Source organism: Coptis chinensis, chromosome 5 (genome assembly GCF_015680905.1).
Source record: "Coptis chinensis isolate HL-2020 chromosome 5, ASM1568090v1, whole genome shotgun sequence".
NCBI lineage: Eukaryota > Viridiplantae > Streptophyta > Magnoliopsida > Ranunculales > Ranunculaceae > Coptis > Coptis chinensis.
In genome coordinates, this window is record NC_141460.1 from 90948875 (window position 1) to 90964512 (window position 15638).

General features: G+C 46.9%; 3 protein-coding genes across 3 annotated transcripts; all 3 read right to left on the reverse strand.

Moving 5' to 3' along the window:
- Positions 1–9489: 9489 nt before the first annotated feature.
- Positions 9490–9792, reverse strand: LOC147499993 (uncharacterized). Its single transcript, XM_086563581.1, has one exon. The coding sequence runs from the start codon at positions 9790–9792 to the stop codon at positions 9490–9492; it is 303 nt and encodes a 100-aa protein (XP_086419707.1).
- Positions 9793–10314: 522 nt separating this feature from the next.
- Positions 10315–11301, reverse strand: LOC147499994 (uncharacterized). Its single transcript, XM_086563583.1, has one exon. It carries the CDS (start codon positions 11299–11301, stop codon positions 10315–10317), a length of 987 nt encoding a protein of 328 aa, XP_086419709.1.
- A 1466-nt stretch (positions 11302–12767) lies between these two features.
- Positions 12768–13226, reverse strand: LOC147499995 (uncharacterized). Its single transcript, XM_086563584.1, has one exon. The coding sequence runs from the start codon at positions 13224–13226 to the stop codon at positions 12768–12770; it is 459 nt and encodes a 152-aa protein (XP_086419710.1).
- Between the last annotated feature and the right edge of the window lie 2412 nt (positions 13227–15638).

Below are 15638 nucleotides of genomic sequence, written 5' to 3' on the forward strand. Positions count from 1 at the left end.
TTTAAAATGCATATCCACAATCTAATAAACTGAAGACATAGAGACTCATATTTATATTTCAAAATTACGGTTAAAATGCACAAGACACATTTTGGAATGAGCTTTCACCGACATAAATCTGTTATTTCTCATCTTTCAAATCTCACCAAAATTACATTTAACATTGAAGAACACAAAGACAAATAAGAGTATGGAATGAGTTTTCTTGACGTCAACCTATTTTTCATTAGGCTAGTGCCGAGTGCTTATTATTGTTCTTGGCTTAACTAGGTTAGGCGGGGAGTTGTGAGGGTGTGCGTGAGTTGTGAGATAGAAACAATTAGATTTACAATTTTTTATGATATAAGACAAGTTATTAGAAATACTCATACGGTAAGTGATAAATTACAAAGGACAGTGTTATTTTAATTGAAAATATGCAACAAGGAGTTGGATAGTTTTAGTTGTGTATTTTATAATGAAATTATAATTAGGGCTTGGTTAGGGTCGGGCCTATGTTTCAGAATCTTAGCCCTGATCTTGTCTTAGAAGACATTAGGGCCGGGTCGGCCCTGCTCTAAACTCTGTGAGGGCTTTATAGGGCTTAGGGTCGGGTCGGTCAGGGCCGGGTTAGGGTCGTTAGGGCCAAATTCCCACCCCTAGTAGGCAGTGGCAGTGGCAGAGCCAGGAAATTTATTAATAGGCCTGGTGCGAAATAGTTGGGCTTGACTATTTTTTTAAGAGATTATTTGGTTAACATATTGTCTTAACGATGTAGTAGTGTTGAAATGGTCATGTTGTTGACATCACAGTTTACGTTGTGTGCACCTCATCAAATTTACTTGTTTTCATTCAAGTCTTCTAAATAGCAATACTCTAGTTGCAATTGTTGGTTTGTTTTGTTTTGCTTTGTTTACAAGGAAACATACATCTCTAGTTCTCTATATTTTTCGGCAAATATTTCTTTCTCAGAACTCAGATAATCTATGTTTTCAATTCACTAATGCTATTTAAAGTATGTATTGGTTTTTTGACTTCAAAGGACCTCATATCCTAGATATAAGCTTGAAACCTCTACTTATAACGTGGATTTTAGACTTTTAGTCACTTTCTAATTCTAGCTAGAGGTACTTCATTCCGTAAACCGAGATGAAGTGTCCTGTTTAATTTTCTTGTGTTTTAAAGTTGTGGAATCTTTAAAGGGCATGCACTTCATTCCGTAAACACAGATGAAGTCTCCTATTTTATGGGGAAAGCATGACATGAAAGCGAAAGTGCAACAATTCGTTAGTACTTAGTAGTACGTAGTATTAATTAATTAATTAATTTATTATTATTATTTTTTGTCATGAGTTCAGGGGCTATGCCACATTGCTCCGCCACTGGTAGGTAACCACTGGTAGGTATAATAGAGCTTCTACATAGATATGTCAGGTAGAAGCATCTTTAATTATGTCCTTTATAATTTATATTATGTTCTTAGATGACTAGATCCTGTCCTTTCCTTTATTAGACTAGCTACTGTGCACGTGGTATTCATGTAGGATCCACATTTTTTTTTTTTTTAACTGATAAACATTAAATTACTATTTTACTCTTCAAAAAGTAAAAAAAAATAATAAAAAACTGTAAAATGACTAAAATGGGGACGTACACCAAAATTATAATTTTGCTTATGCAAAATATTTTTTTTTAAATATAAATTTATCAAATTGGGTGAAAATACTATTTATCATACCCCATATTTTTCTATATAGTAAGATGTTAAAATCCACAGTATGAATGCCCAGTTCTTACTAAGCACATCCATCACTACAAATTCAAGATATGAATACCTCATTGAATTTCCTATCAAAATAGGGATCAAAATATATATAGTTCAGTGAAACTTTCTAAATTCAAGAATATTACAAAGAGGGAGTTGCACATGTTGTAGCACTTCTTTTAATTTGAAACCTTGTTCTCATATCTACCGGTTAACTTAATTTACTTAGCGAACTGAACTAAAGCAAAGTGAAATGCCTAATTATAGCATCTATCTAATAATAGATCCAAGAGCTCATATATCATTTCAACAAATTGTGACATGTCACTTTTAAGTGAGCTCAATCATGTGATGATTAGCTAAAGACTACTAGGTGACACAAGATCAAACTTACAATGCAAGTCAACAAAGGCTGTTAGGCCTGGGCTTGGGCCTGGGCCTCTGAGGAAAAATTAATTGGGTGGATGCTCATTGCAGGTTGTAGGCACAGGTAACCCTAGTAAAGAACAAAACGGAAAGGTTGATCACCATGTTTTGAGAGGAATTGAACTTGACTACCATAGTACCATACAAGTATGCAAACCGTGCTACGCATTGATTTACTTGGATTTTAATTGTAAATGGTAATTGTAATTATATAGAAGAGACTCATCTATTTATTTATTTTAAACAAAATGGGAGATAATTATGTTATTTAAATAATATTAGGGAAGTTTTTTTTTTAATTATTAATAATAAATAAGAGTAATTATTTAATTTAAGTGACATTATAGAGGTGTTTCTAAATTATTAATAAAAAAAAAGACCTCGTTCAAATTATATTAATAAAAGTGGAGCTTATTCTAAATTTAGTGATGGAGGTGTTTCTAAATTAAGTAAATAGGAAAATCTTAAATTGCCTACTCGATACTGGGAATGGTATTCCGGAAGACCCAGCTATCATATATATACAAGTATGCAAACCGTGCTACGCACTGAGGTATTTTTTTTCCTAAGTGACATTAGGGAGTTTTTTTTTTCTAAATTCTTAATAAAAGAGGGCTTGTTCTAAATTCAGGAAGGAAAATGGAGAATAATGAAATAATTTAACTGATATTATGGGGTTTTTTCTAAATTATTAATAGGGGGTTTCTAATTTTTGTGAGGGAGGTGTTTATAAATTGAGCAAATAGGGAGATTTCAATTTGCTCGACAGTGGAGAGTGGGTTCCTAAAAACCTTAATCCGGCTATCATACAGTATAATAGTGTAGAGATATGCATAAAGCTAAAATATATGATAGATTGGTTGTAAATAATATAATGCCACAAAGCTATTATTGTAATTGCTGCATTGTTAAGCACGAACAATATCTTTCACAACACTAAATTAAATCCACATAAATTGTATATTAAATTAGAGTTCACGTTGGATTTTTTCATTGAAGAGAATAGTATGTTGTTATGTTTTGTGTTTCGTATTTGTAACAAAACTGAACTATATTCAAATAGGACATGGAATTGTTTTTTTTTTTTGTTTTGACAAGTATCGGTCACTGAATAACAAAATCTATAACCTGATAACTAATATTGTGGTAACCAATCATACAAACACAACTTGCTTGTTTGAGTTCAATTCAAAGTTCTCATCAGGTTCAAGTACATTGGTGTTTAGTTTTTTTGCATCCCATTTATCATCCTTTCCACAATTCTGTCACAGAGTTAGTTGTTTCACCAATACTTCTTGACACTCCTGCAAAAAAAATGTTAGTATGTAAGATCATGCTGATTTTGTTATAGTCATATTCTACCTTGCAAGCTTTTTCGGTACGATAACTATTGTACTACTTTCATTGCAACTGAAAATATGGTGTAACCTAACTAAAATGGAAATTCGCCTTCTTTAAGAAATGCATGCTCCATCTAGCTAGTTAGTTATCACGTCAACAACACATTGTCGTGGATCATCGCCACTAAAATATTTATTTCAACTATACAACGCGACCACCACACTAAAGATTTGTAGTTTTTTCACTCTATGGTCTTGAGATGATTCCAATCAATTTTAATTGACAACAACGCCTCAGTTTTTTACATACCAAACATGCATAGTCTTCGCACGTACTTGGGAAAAATAAATTTTGAAGATCATGTGAAAACGTACCTAAATGCTAGATCAAATTTAAATCAAATAAGCAACATATATACTTCGGAACATCTTTATGAAGTTTCAATGGGATATGGTAAATAAGTAAATTTAGGGACGGAGTCAGGAATCTGAGTTTGGGGGGTCAACTCATCTTGTAGGGGGCAGTAGTTCAAACTTGAAAATTTTTTGGGGTGGCCAGACTCTTATAGATTCAAAAATTTCTTACAACATTTAAACTAATTCTAATATATAATAATTGTTTTTCCAAAATTTTGGGTGCCTACTTCACCCTTGCAACCCCTAGATCCATCACTGGGTCTGCGTACACGAATCAAAATTTTAATTAATACCCGACCTAGTATTACCCCCTACTAGATGAGCCAATTAGGATTTCTCCCTCCCACTAGATGGGAAATTAGGGTCTCTCTCTAAATACACACAAAAAAATTTCGGTCAACCCACTTTGACTTTTTGTTTTTTGTGTATTTAGGGAAAGACCCTAATTTCTCATCTAGGGGAAAATCCTAATTGGCTCATCTAGTGGGGGTAATACTAGTTAACCCAAAAATAAAATAAGAGGTGACTCGGTTCATTCTGTGTGTTAAATGTAGTTACACAAAATATGGTAGGACCTCTCTCCTCCCTCTTTCTCCACTTTTCTCCTTCTTTTTCTCTATCTTTTTCTCTCCTCTTCTCTTTTCCCTATCCTCCCCTTTTTATATCCCTTCCTCTCCCATCTTATCCGTCCATCTGTCCCTCATCCGACCATCCCTCTTTCTGCCGTACCTCTGCCACGTCCGCGCTCTAGGGTTTCCCGGCTATGATCCCCTGCCATTCGATGGTCTCTCCCAAGGGTACTCCTCCTCCACGATGTCCCGTGACTGGTCTTTCCCTAGGTTCCATTCCATGCTCGATGGCCCTATCTCCTTTTTGACTCCTCCTCGGAGGTCCGTGACTTGTCGACCTTTTTCTCAATGGCCCCTACAAATGCCCCTTCTTGACTTCGCGGTCCTCCTTATGGGCCGTGAGTCAAGAACCCCCTCTCTCCTTGTTCCTCATGCATCTTTGCGCGTGCCCCTCGGTTTTCGTGTTAGGATGATTGTCTTCATCACGCGCGTTTTTCGCCGACTTTCGGGCTCCGTGTTACCACGTGTCTCCTTTAGACCGGCTGACTGTCTGGTCGCCTCGGTTTCCACCCTCCCTGCAATTACCTTCCTGCCCCCAGCGTTTCGACTTCCTTACTCTCTCAAATGACATCTTTGCCCCTCCTCTATATAAGCCTCTTCACTTCCTCTTCTTCCCTCATTTCACTTTCTTCCTGTCTCTCCGAACTGCTCCTTCCCTTTCTTCTTGCTGTTCTCTTCGTCCACTCTATCCAAGCCTCTGCCACTGGTCCCCTTTTCCCTCCTCCTCCAGAGAACCTCTTCTTTCTCGCGCATTCCCCTCAGGCTGCTCACTCCCTTGGTAAGTCTCTTTGCGCTCGAATTTTTACTTTCTGTTTTTGTTTGAAATTTTCCTCTTCTAGATCTAGTCGTAGTTCTTCGATGTCGGTCCCTGAGTCTTCCGACTCCTCCTCATCCCAATCTGACGGGGTGGCATCTCCGTCCCCCGTTGTTTCAGCCGCGGTCCCTTCCACCTCAGGCCGTCCAGCCTCTTTACTGCCACCCCCTTCCCGATATCGTAGACCTAATTTGGCCGCAATTAGGGCGGCCTATGGTATCCCGGCCGACATAATTTTAGAACACGTGCCTACCACCACCCATTACCCCCACCTGGTTCCTCGACGTCCGGGGTGCCTGGTCGTCACGGTAGGCCAAATTGTGGCCGGCTTGCGACTACCTCTCACCTTGTTAGATGTCGAGGTATGTAACCATTTCAATATTCCCCCCTGCCAAGGCATAGGCAATTTTTGGAGGATTTTGTATGCCGCGAACTCCTACAATCAGACCGGGGACCCCAAAATCACGAGCCGCGACATCTTCTCCCAATACTACCTTAAAAAGAGCACCAAAGATGTCGGGGTCGGGTACCAGTCATTCTGCGTGCGTCCTCAAAAGAAGAATTTCTTGCTTCACATCACCTCATCAGATAAAGTATGGCACCACTACCCCCTGTACGTGTCGGGTCCCTTCCTATCCGCGGATCTCCCCGATGATCTGACTCTTAACCACCTCGCCTTCAAATCCCGTGGTGAGTATCTCGGCTCTCCCTTCCTCTTCCAACGTACTCTTTCATTCTTTCCTAACCATGGTTTTTCTTCCGTGTACAGGGTGGCGACCGGATTCCAAGTCTCAGATATACTCCGGCATTTCATCCTATCTTCCAACGACTCGTGACACGGGACCTAACCAAAATTTTGCCCATCTTGGTATTCACCTACTACTCTGCGCGACTCCACTACGCGCGTTCACGCACTCCAACACTTCGGTGAGTTTTCTGCCCCTTTTTATCGCCCTCCCCCTCCCAAAGAACGCAAACCCCGAGCCTCCCCAAGAAAGGTCCGGCTCCCGCCTCCCACCATGAACCCGCGAACATACCCCTCGCCGCGCCGGGCGAAGGCACCCACTCCTATCGCTCCATCTCTGACTGGGCTGACCAGTACCACAACTCCCCCACTGACAACATGGATGTTCATACACAGAAGCTGTTTGACAGCGATTCTGACGACGAGGGGGTTGTAGAGGTTCCCTCTGCCGAGACCCGCACCTCTGAAGAACAACCGCCTTCCAAGAAACCGCGGACATCGAAGTTTCGGCGGGCTCGAGCTCCCCATACCCCGTGACTCGATTCGATCCTAGGGACCCCACCCCTCGTTGCTACCCATCCCTTTGCCGGCGCCACCACTCCCGCCCCACGGCCTGGCAAAGAAACGGCCGGTGCCCATGCCTGCCCGATGTCACGGCACCTTCCCCGTCGCCCGAAGAAGAGTTCGCCCGTCTTCAAGGTCGCGCAGAACCGAAGTGAATACCTCGACTTCGGCTCGGACAATGCCGCGGTTGCCTCTTCTTTATTTTATAACTCCCATTTGCCTCGCGATATCGGCGTATGCCGACGGTGGTGGTAATGCGTTCGATTCGCGACCGCCGCGTCATTGTACACCAATTGGGGGAGAGTGCGTTCTCTCACTTTTCTCTCTCTCTCTCTCTTTTTTTTTTTTTCACCCTCTCCCTTGTGTCTGAGGTCAGTCTGGATATCTCCTACATGATCCGCGGCCTTCGATTACCGGCTCAAACAAAGCCGGTCTACTTTGGAGAAGGAGCTGGAAGGACCCCAAGGGCTGAGAGCGTCCCATGCTAGCCTGCAATCCGAATTGGCGGCCGCTTAACCGCGCAAAGCTGCGGGCCGGGGATGAGCTCGATCTGGCGGGCGCTCACCAAAAGTATATGGATCAAGTCAATGGTCGCCTAAGCCAGCAAAGGGACTCCCTTCTCCAGCACCATCAGCTCGCCTTGGACTCCGCGGCCCAAAGGCATCAAGAGGAGCTAGAGGCCCTTAAGCGAAATTCTACGAAGAGGCCGGGCCGCGAAGTCCCAAAAAAACCTGGCGGACATGAACATACTCCGCGACCGCTTCAAGCTTCTGGCTGAGAAGAGGGTGGCCAAAAAAGTTCAAGAAACTATGGACAGACTCCTCCACGAGGGCCGCCTCCTCGGAAGGGCGATTCGCTCCCACGGCGGCACTCCCCGACGTTCTTTGTTGGCCTTTCCGGTCGGACCACGTAGTCGATCGATCCACGGCCCTCCGGGACAGATTGCAAGAAAAGATATTTGGGGTGCCCGCCGAGGAGCCCGCCCCTAATGTTAACTAGGGACTTTTGTTTTGTTATAAGATGTTTTTACTTTCATGGCCCCGCAGTTGGCTATGCCTTCCATGTAACAAGATGTTTGGATTTTATATGTTTTATTATTGTCTCATGCATGTTTTCCTTTAACTCTTCTTTGTTATTCCAACTCCTCTTAGCGCTATCATCCGCTCCTGCATCACCCAAGGGGCTCGAACAAGTCGGGACCCCTAACTTCACACCCACGTGGTTGACATATGTGATCCGCGATGGGCTCACCCCACCCCGCGGATCGTTCCAACTCCCACACTAGCCGGGAACACTCCATTGCCCGGCGGCCTTTCGAACTTCTCGCTATGGGGGCTCACTCATTGCCCATGTATCTCTAACATCTCTCATGCGCGGAGGGCTCATCCCCCCGGGCTCGACCGGGTTATCGCCCGGTTAGGGCTCTCTCATTGCCCCATGTATCTCTAACATCTCGCTCCGGAGGGCTCATCCCGCCAGCGGGCTCGACGGGTTATCGCCCGGTTAGGGCTCTCTCATTGCCCCATGTATCTCTAACATCTACGCTCCGCGAGGCTCATCCCACCCTCGCTGGCTCGGCGGGTTGTCGCCCGGTTAGGGCTCTCTCATTGCCCCATGTATCTCTAACATCTACGCTCGGCGGGCTCATCCCCCCCCGGGCTCGACCGGGTTGTCCCGGTTAGGGCTCTCTCATTGCCCCATGTATCTCTAACATCTCTCGCTCCGGGCTCATCCCACCCAGCGGGCTCGACGGGTTGTCGCCCGGTTAGGGCTCTCTCATTGCCCCATGTATCTCTAGCATCTGCCCCGCGGGCTCATCCCCCCCGGGCTCGACCGGGTTGTCGCCGATTAGGGCTCTCTCTCATTGCCCATGTATCTCTAACATCTCGACCAGCGGAGGCTCATCCCACCTCGCCAGGCTCGACCGGGTTGTCGCCGGTTAGGGCTCTCTCATTGCCCCATGTATCTCTAGCATCTCGCTCCGGGCTCATCCCACCAGCGGGCTCGCCAGGGTTTGTCGCCGGTTAGGGCTCTCATTGCCCCATGTATCTCTAGCATCTTAGCGCTCGGGCTCATCCCCCCCCGCTGGCTCGGACGGGTTGTCGCCGGTTAGGGCTCTCTCATTGCCCCATGTGTCATCTCGCTCCTGGAGGGCTCATCCCCTCCACGGGCTCACCGGGTTGTCGCCGTTAGGGCTCTCTCATTGCCCCCATGCGGCATCTCCGGCCACCGGCTCTCCCGCCCGTGTCGCCCGATCTTCTGCTTGCCCGGGCTTCTCCATTGCCTCCGTGTTCTTTGGATTTCGGGTCCGCGAGGGCTCATCCCCAGCGGCTCGCCCGGTCTCTTACCCTTGCTGGCCCGCTCTATATTGCCCCCGTGTTCTTTGAATTGCGGGTCGCGAGGTTCATCCCCAGCGGCTCGCCCGATCTCTTACCTTTCTTTGGGGCGGCTCTATTGTCCCTGGCGTTGAATTTTAGGGTCCTCGGGGGCTCATTCCCCCCGTGGCTCAGCCCTACTCTCATACTCAAGGGGTGCCTTCTATTTGTCCCTGTACACTGATTCCTGGATAGTGCTATTCTCTATGACATTGCCTATAACCAACGTCATTTCATTCCCAAAAGTGCTGTGGTTTTATATATTTACATTCAGCTGTCGGTCTCTATGTTGGACCTCCTTACATCGTTTAAGCTTTTTCTACTTTCAACTATGAAACTTCTTCAACATTCTTACATTCCACGGTTTTCTATCAATTTGCCCTCCACGGTTTGCAACTTGTAGGTCCCACGACCCCTCTGTCTCTCCACCCGCGATTAATGCGGCCCCTCCCATGTTGGCCCCAGTTTCCCATCCTTCTCTTCCTTTGTGGTCGGAGTCACTCGCCGCAGCACCATCTCCCCAATCTGGAAATGTCGCGGCTTAACCCTTTGATTGTACTGTCTCTGCAATCTTCGGTGGTATTCTTCCAGTCGGATGCGTGCCGCGTCTCTTTTCTCTTCTACTAGGTTTAAGTCCCCCGCCAAAATGCGCCAGTTCGACCCATCCTTCACCACTTTGGTTCTCATTGTACTCTCGATCATCTCTGAGGGAATCACGGCTTCAACCCCGTATGCCATGGCAAATGGAGTCTCTTTGGTGCTAGTTCTATCGGTGTGGTCCGGTAGGCCCATAGAACATGGTTCAATTCATCGGCCCAGGCGCCTTTTTTGTCCTCTAACTTCCTCTTCAGGTTGTTCATTATCGTCTTGTTAGAAGATTCAGCCTGCCCGTTCCCCTCGGGGTTGTAAGGGGCTGAGAATCCCTGTTTCACCCGATATGATCGTAGAAACGCCGCTACTTTAGCTCCCGTGAATTGTGTCCCGTTATCTGCGATGACTGCATACGGCAATCCGAATCTACATATGATGTTTTCCCACAAAAACTTAATCACCTGTGTCTCTTTGACTTGCTGCAAAGGGACGGCCTCTATCCATTTTGTGAAATAATCGGTGGCCGCCAACATGTATCGCCTCTTGCCGCTGGCCATAGGCAGTGGCCCCACGACATCCATCGCCCACATGGAAAACGGCCACGGACTTGACACATTATGCAGGGGTTCGGTGGGAGCGAATATCCGCTGTGCAAACCTCTGACATTTGTCACACTTCTTGGCGAAGTCCGCCGCATCTCTCCTCATGTGTGGCCAAAAGTAACCCTGCGTCAACAGCCGGTCTTGGCGTGTGGTCCTCCCCTGCAGAATGGCTCCCCGCGATTAAGCCCTCATGCAGCTCCCTCAACACCTCGTTAGCAGACCGCGGGCTTAAACATTTCAGCAAGGGCCCGTTGAAATTTTTCCGGTACAACTCCCCCTCCACTATGATGTACCTTCGGGAGGTCTGTTCCAGTCTTCTCTTTTCTTTCTTGTCGGTCACCTCTTTTCCTCCTAAGAAATCGACGATGGGATTCATCCAGCATTCTTCCTCCTCCATCACTTGACAAGTCTGTGCCCCTTCTTCTGTGCTGGGTCGGTCCACTCTGCCTACCCGTATCACCCTATCCTCTGACCCCGGCATCGCTGCTGCCACATATGCTAATGCATCTGCGTGTCTGTTCTCTCCGCGACCCAGGTGCACGAATCGAATATCTGCGAATCTGCGGGCCCTCTCTTGCACCACTTTCAGATACTTTGCCATTCTCGGGCACCGCGCTGCAAATTCCCCATTAACTTGGCAAATCACAAGATTCGAATCCGAGTACACCGTCAGCTCTCTGACCCCCGCATCCTCGGCCATCCTTAGTCCCGCTATCACTGCCTCATACTCCGCTTCATTGCTAGATGCTGCGAACCCCAATCTCGCAGTCAACTCTATGCGGTTGTTATCGGGTGTAACTAACACTACTCTATGCATTTGCTTTCGTCGATTGGGCGATCCGTCCATGAATATCCTCCACCCATTTCTTTCATCCCACGGATTCAGTACATTGGGCTCCCCGTTTCTTTCTGGTTCCATAACCATCTCTTCTCCCCAATTGGGATCTTCGGCCGGGAACTCCACTAGAAACTCTGCTACGGCTTGTGCTTTCTCCGCGGTCCTACTCTGATATTGTATCTCATAAGCACTAAGCATCACCGCCCACTTCAACATCCTCCGGAACTTTTACGTCTTTAGCTTTGCTTGAGTGGTAGATTGGTGACCACTACCACGGGATGAGACTCGAAGTAGGGCCTCAGCTTCAGAGTCGAGAAGATTAGGGCCAGGGCATACCTCTCGATTCTGCTATATCTAGTCTCTGCCTCCAGTAACGTTTTACTCTGAAAATATACCGGCTTCTCCACCCTGCCCACCAAGCGGACCAAAACTGAACTCACCGCATAATCGGATGCCCCCAGGTACAAGTACAACTTCTCCCCTTCTTCCGGTCGTGACAATAAAGGCGCTTTGCCCAAATACCCTTTCAATTCTTGAAATGCCTCTTCGCATTCGGTAGTCCACAAGAAATCTGGATTACTTCTCAACGATCTATCTGGTGGTCGGCATTTGTCGGATGACTTGGAAATAAACCTGTTTAATGCCGCCACTCTCCCGCTAACATTTGTACCCTCCTTCACATTCTCAAGCGGCGATGGCATCTCTACCAAGGCCCTTATCTGCTTTCGGGGTTGGCCTCTATACCTCGATGTGTCACGATGTATCGGGGAACTTGCCCGTGGTCACTCAAAGGTACACTTATCCGGATTCAATTTTAAGTTGTGCCTCCGCAGTATACTGAAGGTCTCCCGCAATCCCTCCAGGTGTTCTTCCTCCGACATACTCTTCTCCACCATGTCGTCTATATATATTTCGATCCCCTTCCGAATCTTGCTTTCAAACATCTTCTCCCCCAACCTTTGGAAGGTGGCTCCCGCGTTCTTCAGTCCAAAAGGCATCCTTGTATAGCAATAGGTGCCGCCTTCCACCACAAATGCTGTCTTGTCCTGATCAGGCCCATACATCGCTACCTGATTATATCCCATAGACGCGTCCATGAACGAGAACACCTTGTACCCCGCGGTCCTATCCACCAGTTCATCTACCCGCGGCATGGGGTAACTATCTTTCGGACATTCCTTGTTCACGTCTGTGAAGTCGACGCACATCCGCACTTTGCCATTCTTTTTAGGTACGGCGATTACGTTAGACAACCACTCGGTGAACTCGGTCTCCCGTATTATGCCAGCTCCCTTCAACCGTGATACCTCTTCGCGGATACTCTCCGCATATTTGGGCCTAATACTCCGCATCTTCTGCCTCACCGGCTTGGCTTCTTCCTTCATGTGCAACCTATGGCACGCAAACTCCGGGTCTAATCCCGTAACGTCCTCGATATCCCAAGCGAACACATCCCTATTTTCCGACAAGAACTGCACCATTTTATTCTTCCAATCATCCGATAGACTGGCCCCCACCGATGTGAATCTTTCTTCCTCTCCATCCCCTATATTTACCACTTCGATTTCATCTATCGTCTTCGAACCCTCCGCCAGCTTCTCCTTACTATATGCGAGGCGATCCGTAATTGCTATGCACCGCCTCTTTCCCGGTATGGGAGCTTCCCTCTTCCATTTCATGCATCAATCGCTTTCTTTGTCCCTCTGCGGATTTGTTTTGGCGGTCACGATCACCGCGGACCTCTCATATGTGCCCGTCGGAGTTGGGAACCTTATCACTTGATAGTAGGTGGACGGGACTGCCTTCATCTCATGAATCCACCTCCTCCCTAAGATGGCGTTGTATTGGGATGCGGAGTCCACCACCATAAAACGTGCAATCACCGTCACTGGGCCCGTGGTTACCGGCAGCAAGAGTTCCCCCATTGGCTCTGTCCTGCTTCCATTGAATCCGTACAAATTGGTGTGGGGAGGCCTCAACTGCCTTGGCTCCATTCCCATTTCCTCCAAAGCTCCCTTGAACAACAGATCTACAGCACTTCCACAATCCACCAACACTCTCTTTACCCGGTAATTGCCCATTGTCACCGTGATCACCAGCGCGTCCTCATGCGGAGAGTCTACTCCCATAAAATCCGCCATTTGAAGGCGATCATGTTTACGTCATGGTGATCCCCCTCTTGGTGGCGGTGCTTCTACTCTTTCCTCGACTCTTTGGATGCTTTCGCCGTCCTTCTCACCTTATCTCTATCGCATTCGACTTATCACCTCCCCGCTAAAAATCACATGTATGGTACCCAACAATTGGTCCTGTCGCGCCACTCGCTCCTCATTTTGTGCTTCCTTCACAAACTCCTTCATCTTGCCTTTCTCCACTAATCTCTGCACCATCCACCTCAAAGCATAGCAGTCATCTGTCTCATGGTTTCGTGATCGATGGTATCTTAGAGCGACGGTTTATCCGGCAGCTCTATGGGTTTATTCAGCGGACCTCATACCCCCGGGCTTTTTTAATCGAGGCAATATTTCACTCGGTGATTACGTTGGTGGCGTCACCTCTATATCTCGGTACGGCTTCCTCTCCCTATTCTCCCGCCGAGCTCCCTCCCGTACCCTCTCGACCCTCGGTGTGTAACCGCGGTTCCCCCAGCTTCCCTTGTCCGACGCCTTCTCTCTGTGATACTCCCTATCCCTATCCAAAGACAACACAGCTCTCCCTGATTTCTTAGACTCCCTTGGTAGAGTATCCTCGTACCTGATGTACTTCTCTACCCGCGGATATAACTCATGCAGCGTCGCAATTTCATTCTTTGCGACAGACTGGTGTACTCCCGTCCCCGGACGCAATCCTCGCTCAAAGGCAATAACCGCAGTTCTCTCGTCCAAATTCTCTACCTTCAGTGTCTCAGCCTTGAACCGACATAAGTACTCCCTTACTGTCTCTAGTGACTTCTGTCTCACATTGAACAGGGCCGCGATGTCCACCGCCCTTTTCTTCTGATGTATGAAATGACTCACGAAGGCTTGCTCCAATTCTTGGAAATTCTTAATGCTTCCCGCCGGCAGACGATAGTACCAATCCGACGCCCTCCTTTTCAAATCGGCGGGGAACATCATGCATCGCAATCCATAAATCTGCGTGCTTCTCGCCATAGCGGCATCTGTTGTCTGAAGTGATGGATATGGTCCGCCGGGTCCCCTTTCCCGTCGTACCTCTCGAACCGAGGCTGGTTAAAACGCTTTGGGACCTCCGACGCCCAAATGTCGTCCGCCAACGGATTGCGGTTTAGCCCTGCCACCACCTGATTGGCCGCTCCTCCACGACTTTTCTCCTTCTGCTGGTTCGCTTCCCTATCCCTATCTATCATTTCCTGCACCTGCTCCATGGTCAGGCCGGTCACCGGATTCTCCACCAAATTGGGTTCCTCTCCTTCCTCCCCCAAGCTATCATCCTCCTCTTCGTCCAGTCCTTCCTCTTCTCGTTCCCTCTCTCTCCTCAAACCATCGTTCTCTTCCCTTAGTCTTCCGATCTCCTCCCTCATAAGCCTCATCTCCTCCGCCCCCAGATCTGCTCTTCCGACTCCTTCTTCCTCTACTCCCGCCTCTGGCGTCATTTCCCGCATTGGCACTTTCTTTGGTCTACCTACTCGTTTCTTCGGAGCCATCTCTATTCTGCTTCGGATTCCCACAGACGGCGCCAAATGTAGTTACACAAAATATGGTAGGACCTCTCTCCTCCCTCTTTCTCCACTTTTCTCCTTCTTTTCTCTTTCTTTTTTCTCTCCTCTTCTCTTTTCCCTATCCTCCCCTTTTTATATCCCTTCCTCTCCCATCTTATCCGTCCATCTGTCCCTCATCCGACCATCCCTCTTTCTGCCGTACCTCTGCCACGTCCGCGCTCTAGGGTTTCCCGGCTATGATCCCCTGCCATTCGATGGTCTCTCCCAAGGGTACTCCTCCACCTGATGTCCCGCTGACCTGGTCTTTCCCTAGGTTCCATTCCAATGCTCCCGTCCTATCTCCTTTCACTGACTCCTCCAGGAGGTCCGCTGACTTGTCAGCCTTTTTCTCCAATGGCCCCCTACATTAAACATATTGCACAACACGAACAAAGACAGATCGAAAAGGCGATAATGATCTCGTCAAAAATAATTTGTCAAGGTCTTACATAAAATGATTGTTATACATCATCATGAGGTGGTGTGACTATACAAGATAATTCTTAGAGCAACATCAGTATCCAAAATTATAGCATGTTGAAGACTTGAAGCCAAGGGTTTTTTTCTTTTCAGCATAGTAATAGAGTGCAATCGTAAAGACTAAGACATATAAATAATGAAGGCTATGTTTTAAACGTGTTTTTTGAATGCTATGAAATAAATGGAATCTAGATCCTTCAAATTCTTTTCTCTAACCAATCAAGTAATCCAATGAATAAAGACCGTTGAAAAGATAAATAAGGTGGAGTACTGGAGTGGTTTGGGTTACACTTGCTCCATTTTCATTAAGAAGAGGAATTGGTTGTCGAAGGGTTTCCATTAGAGGAACTAGTAA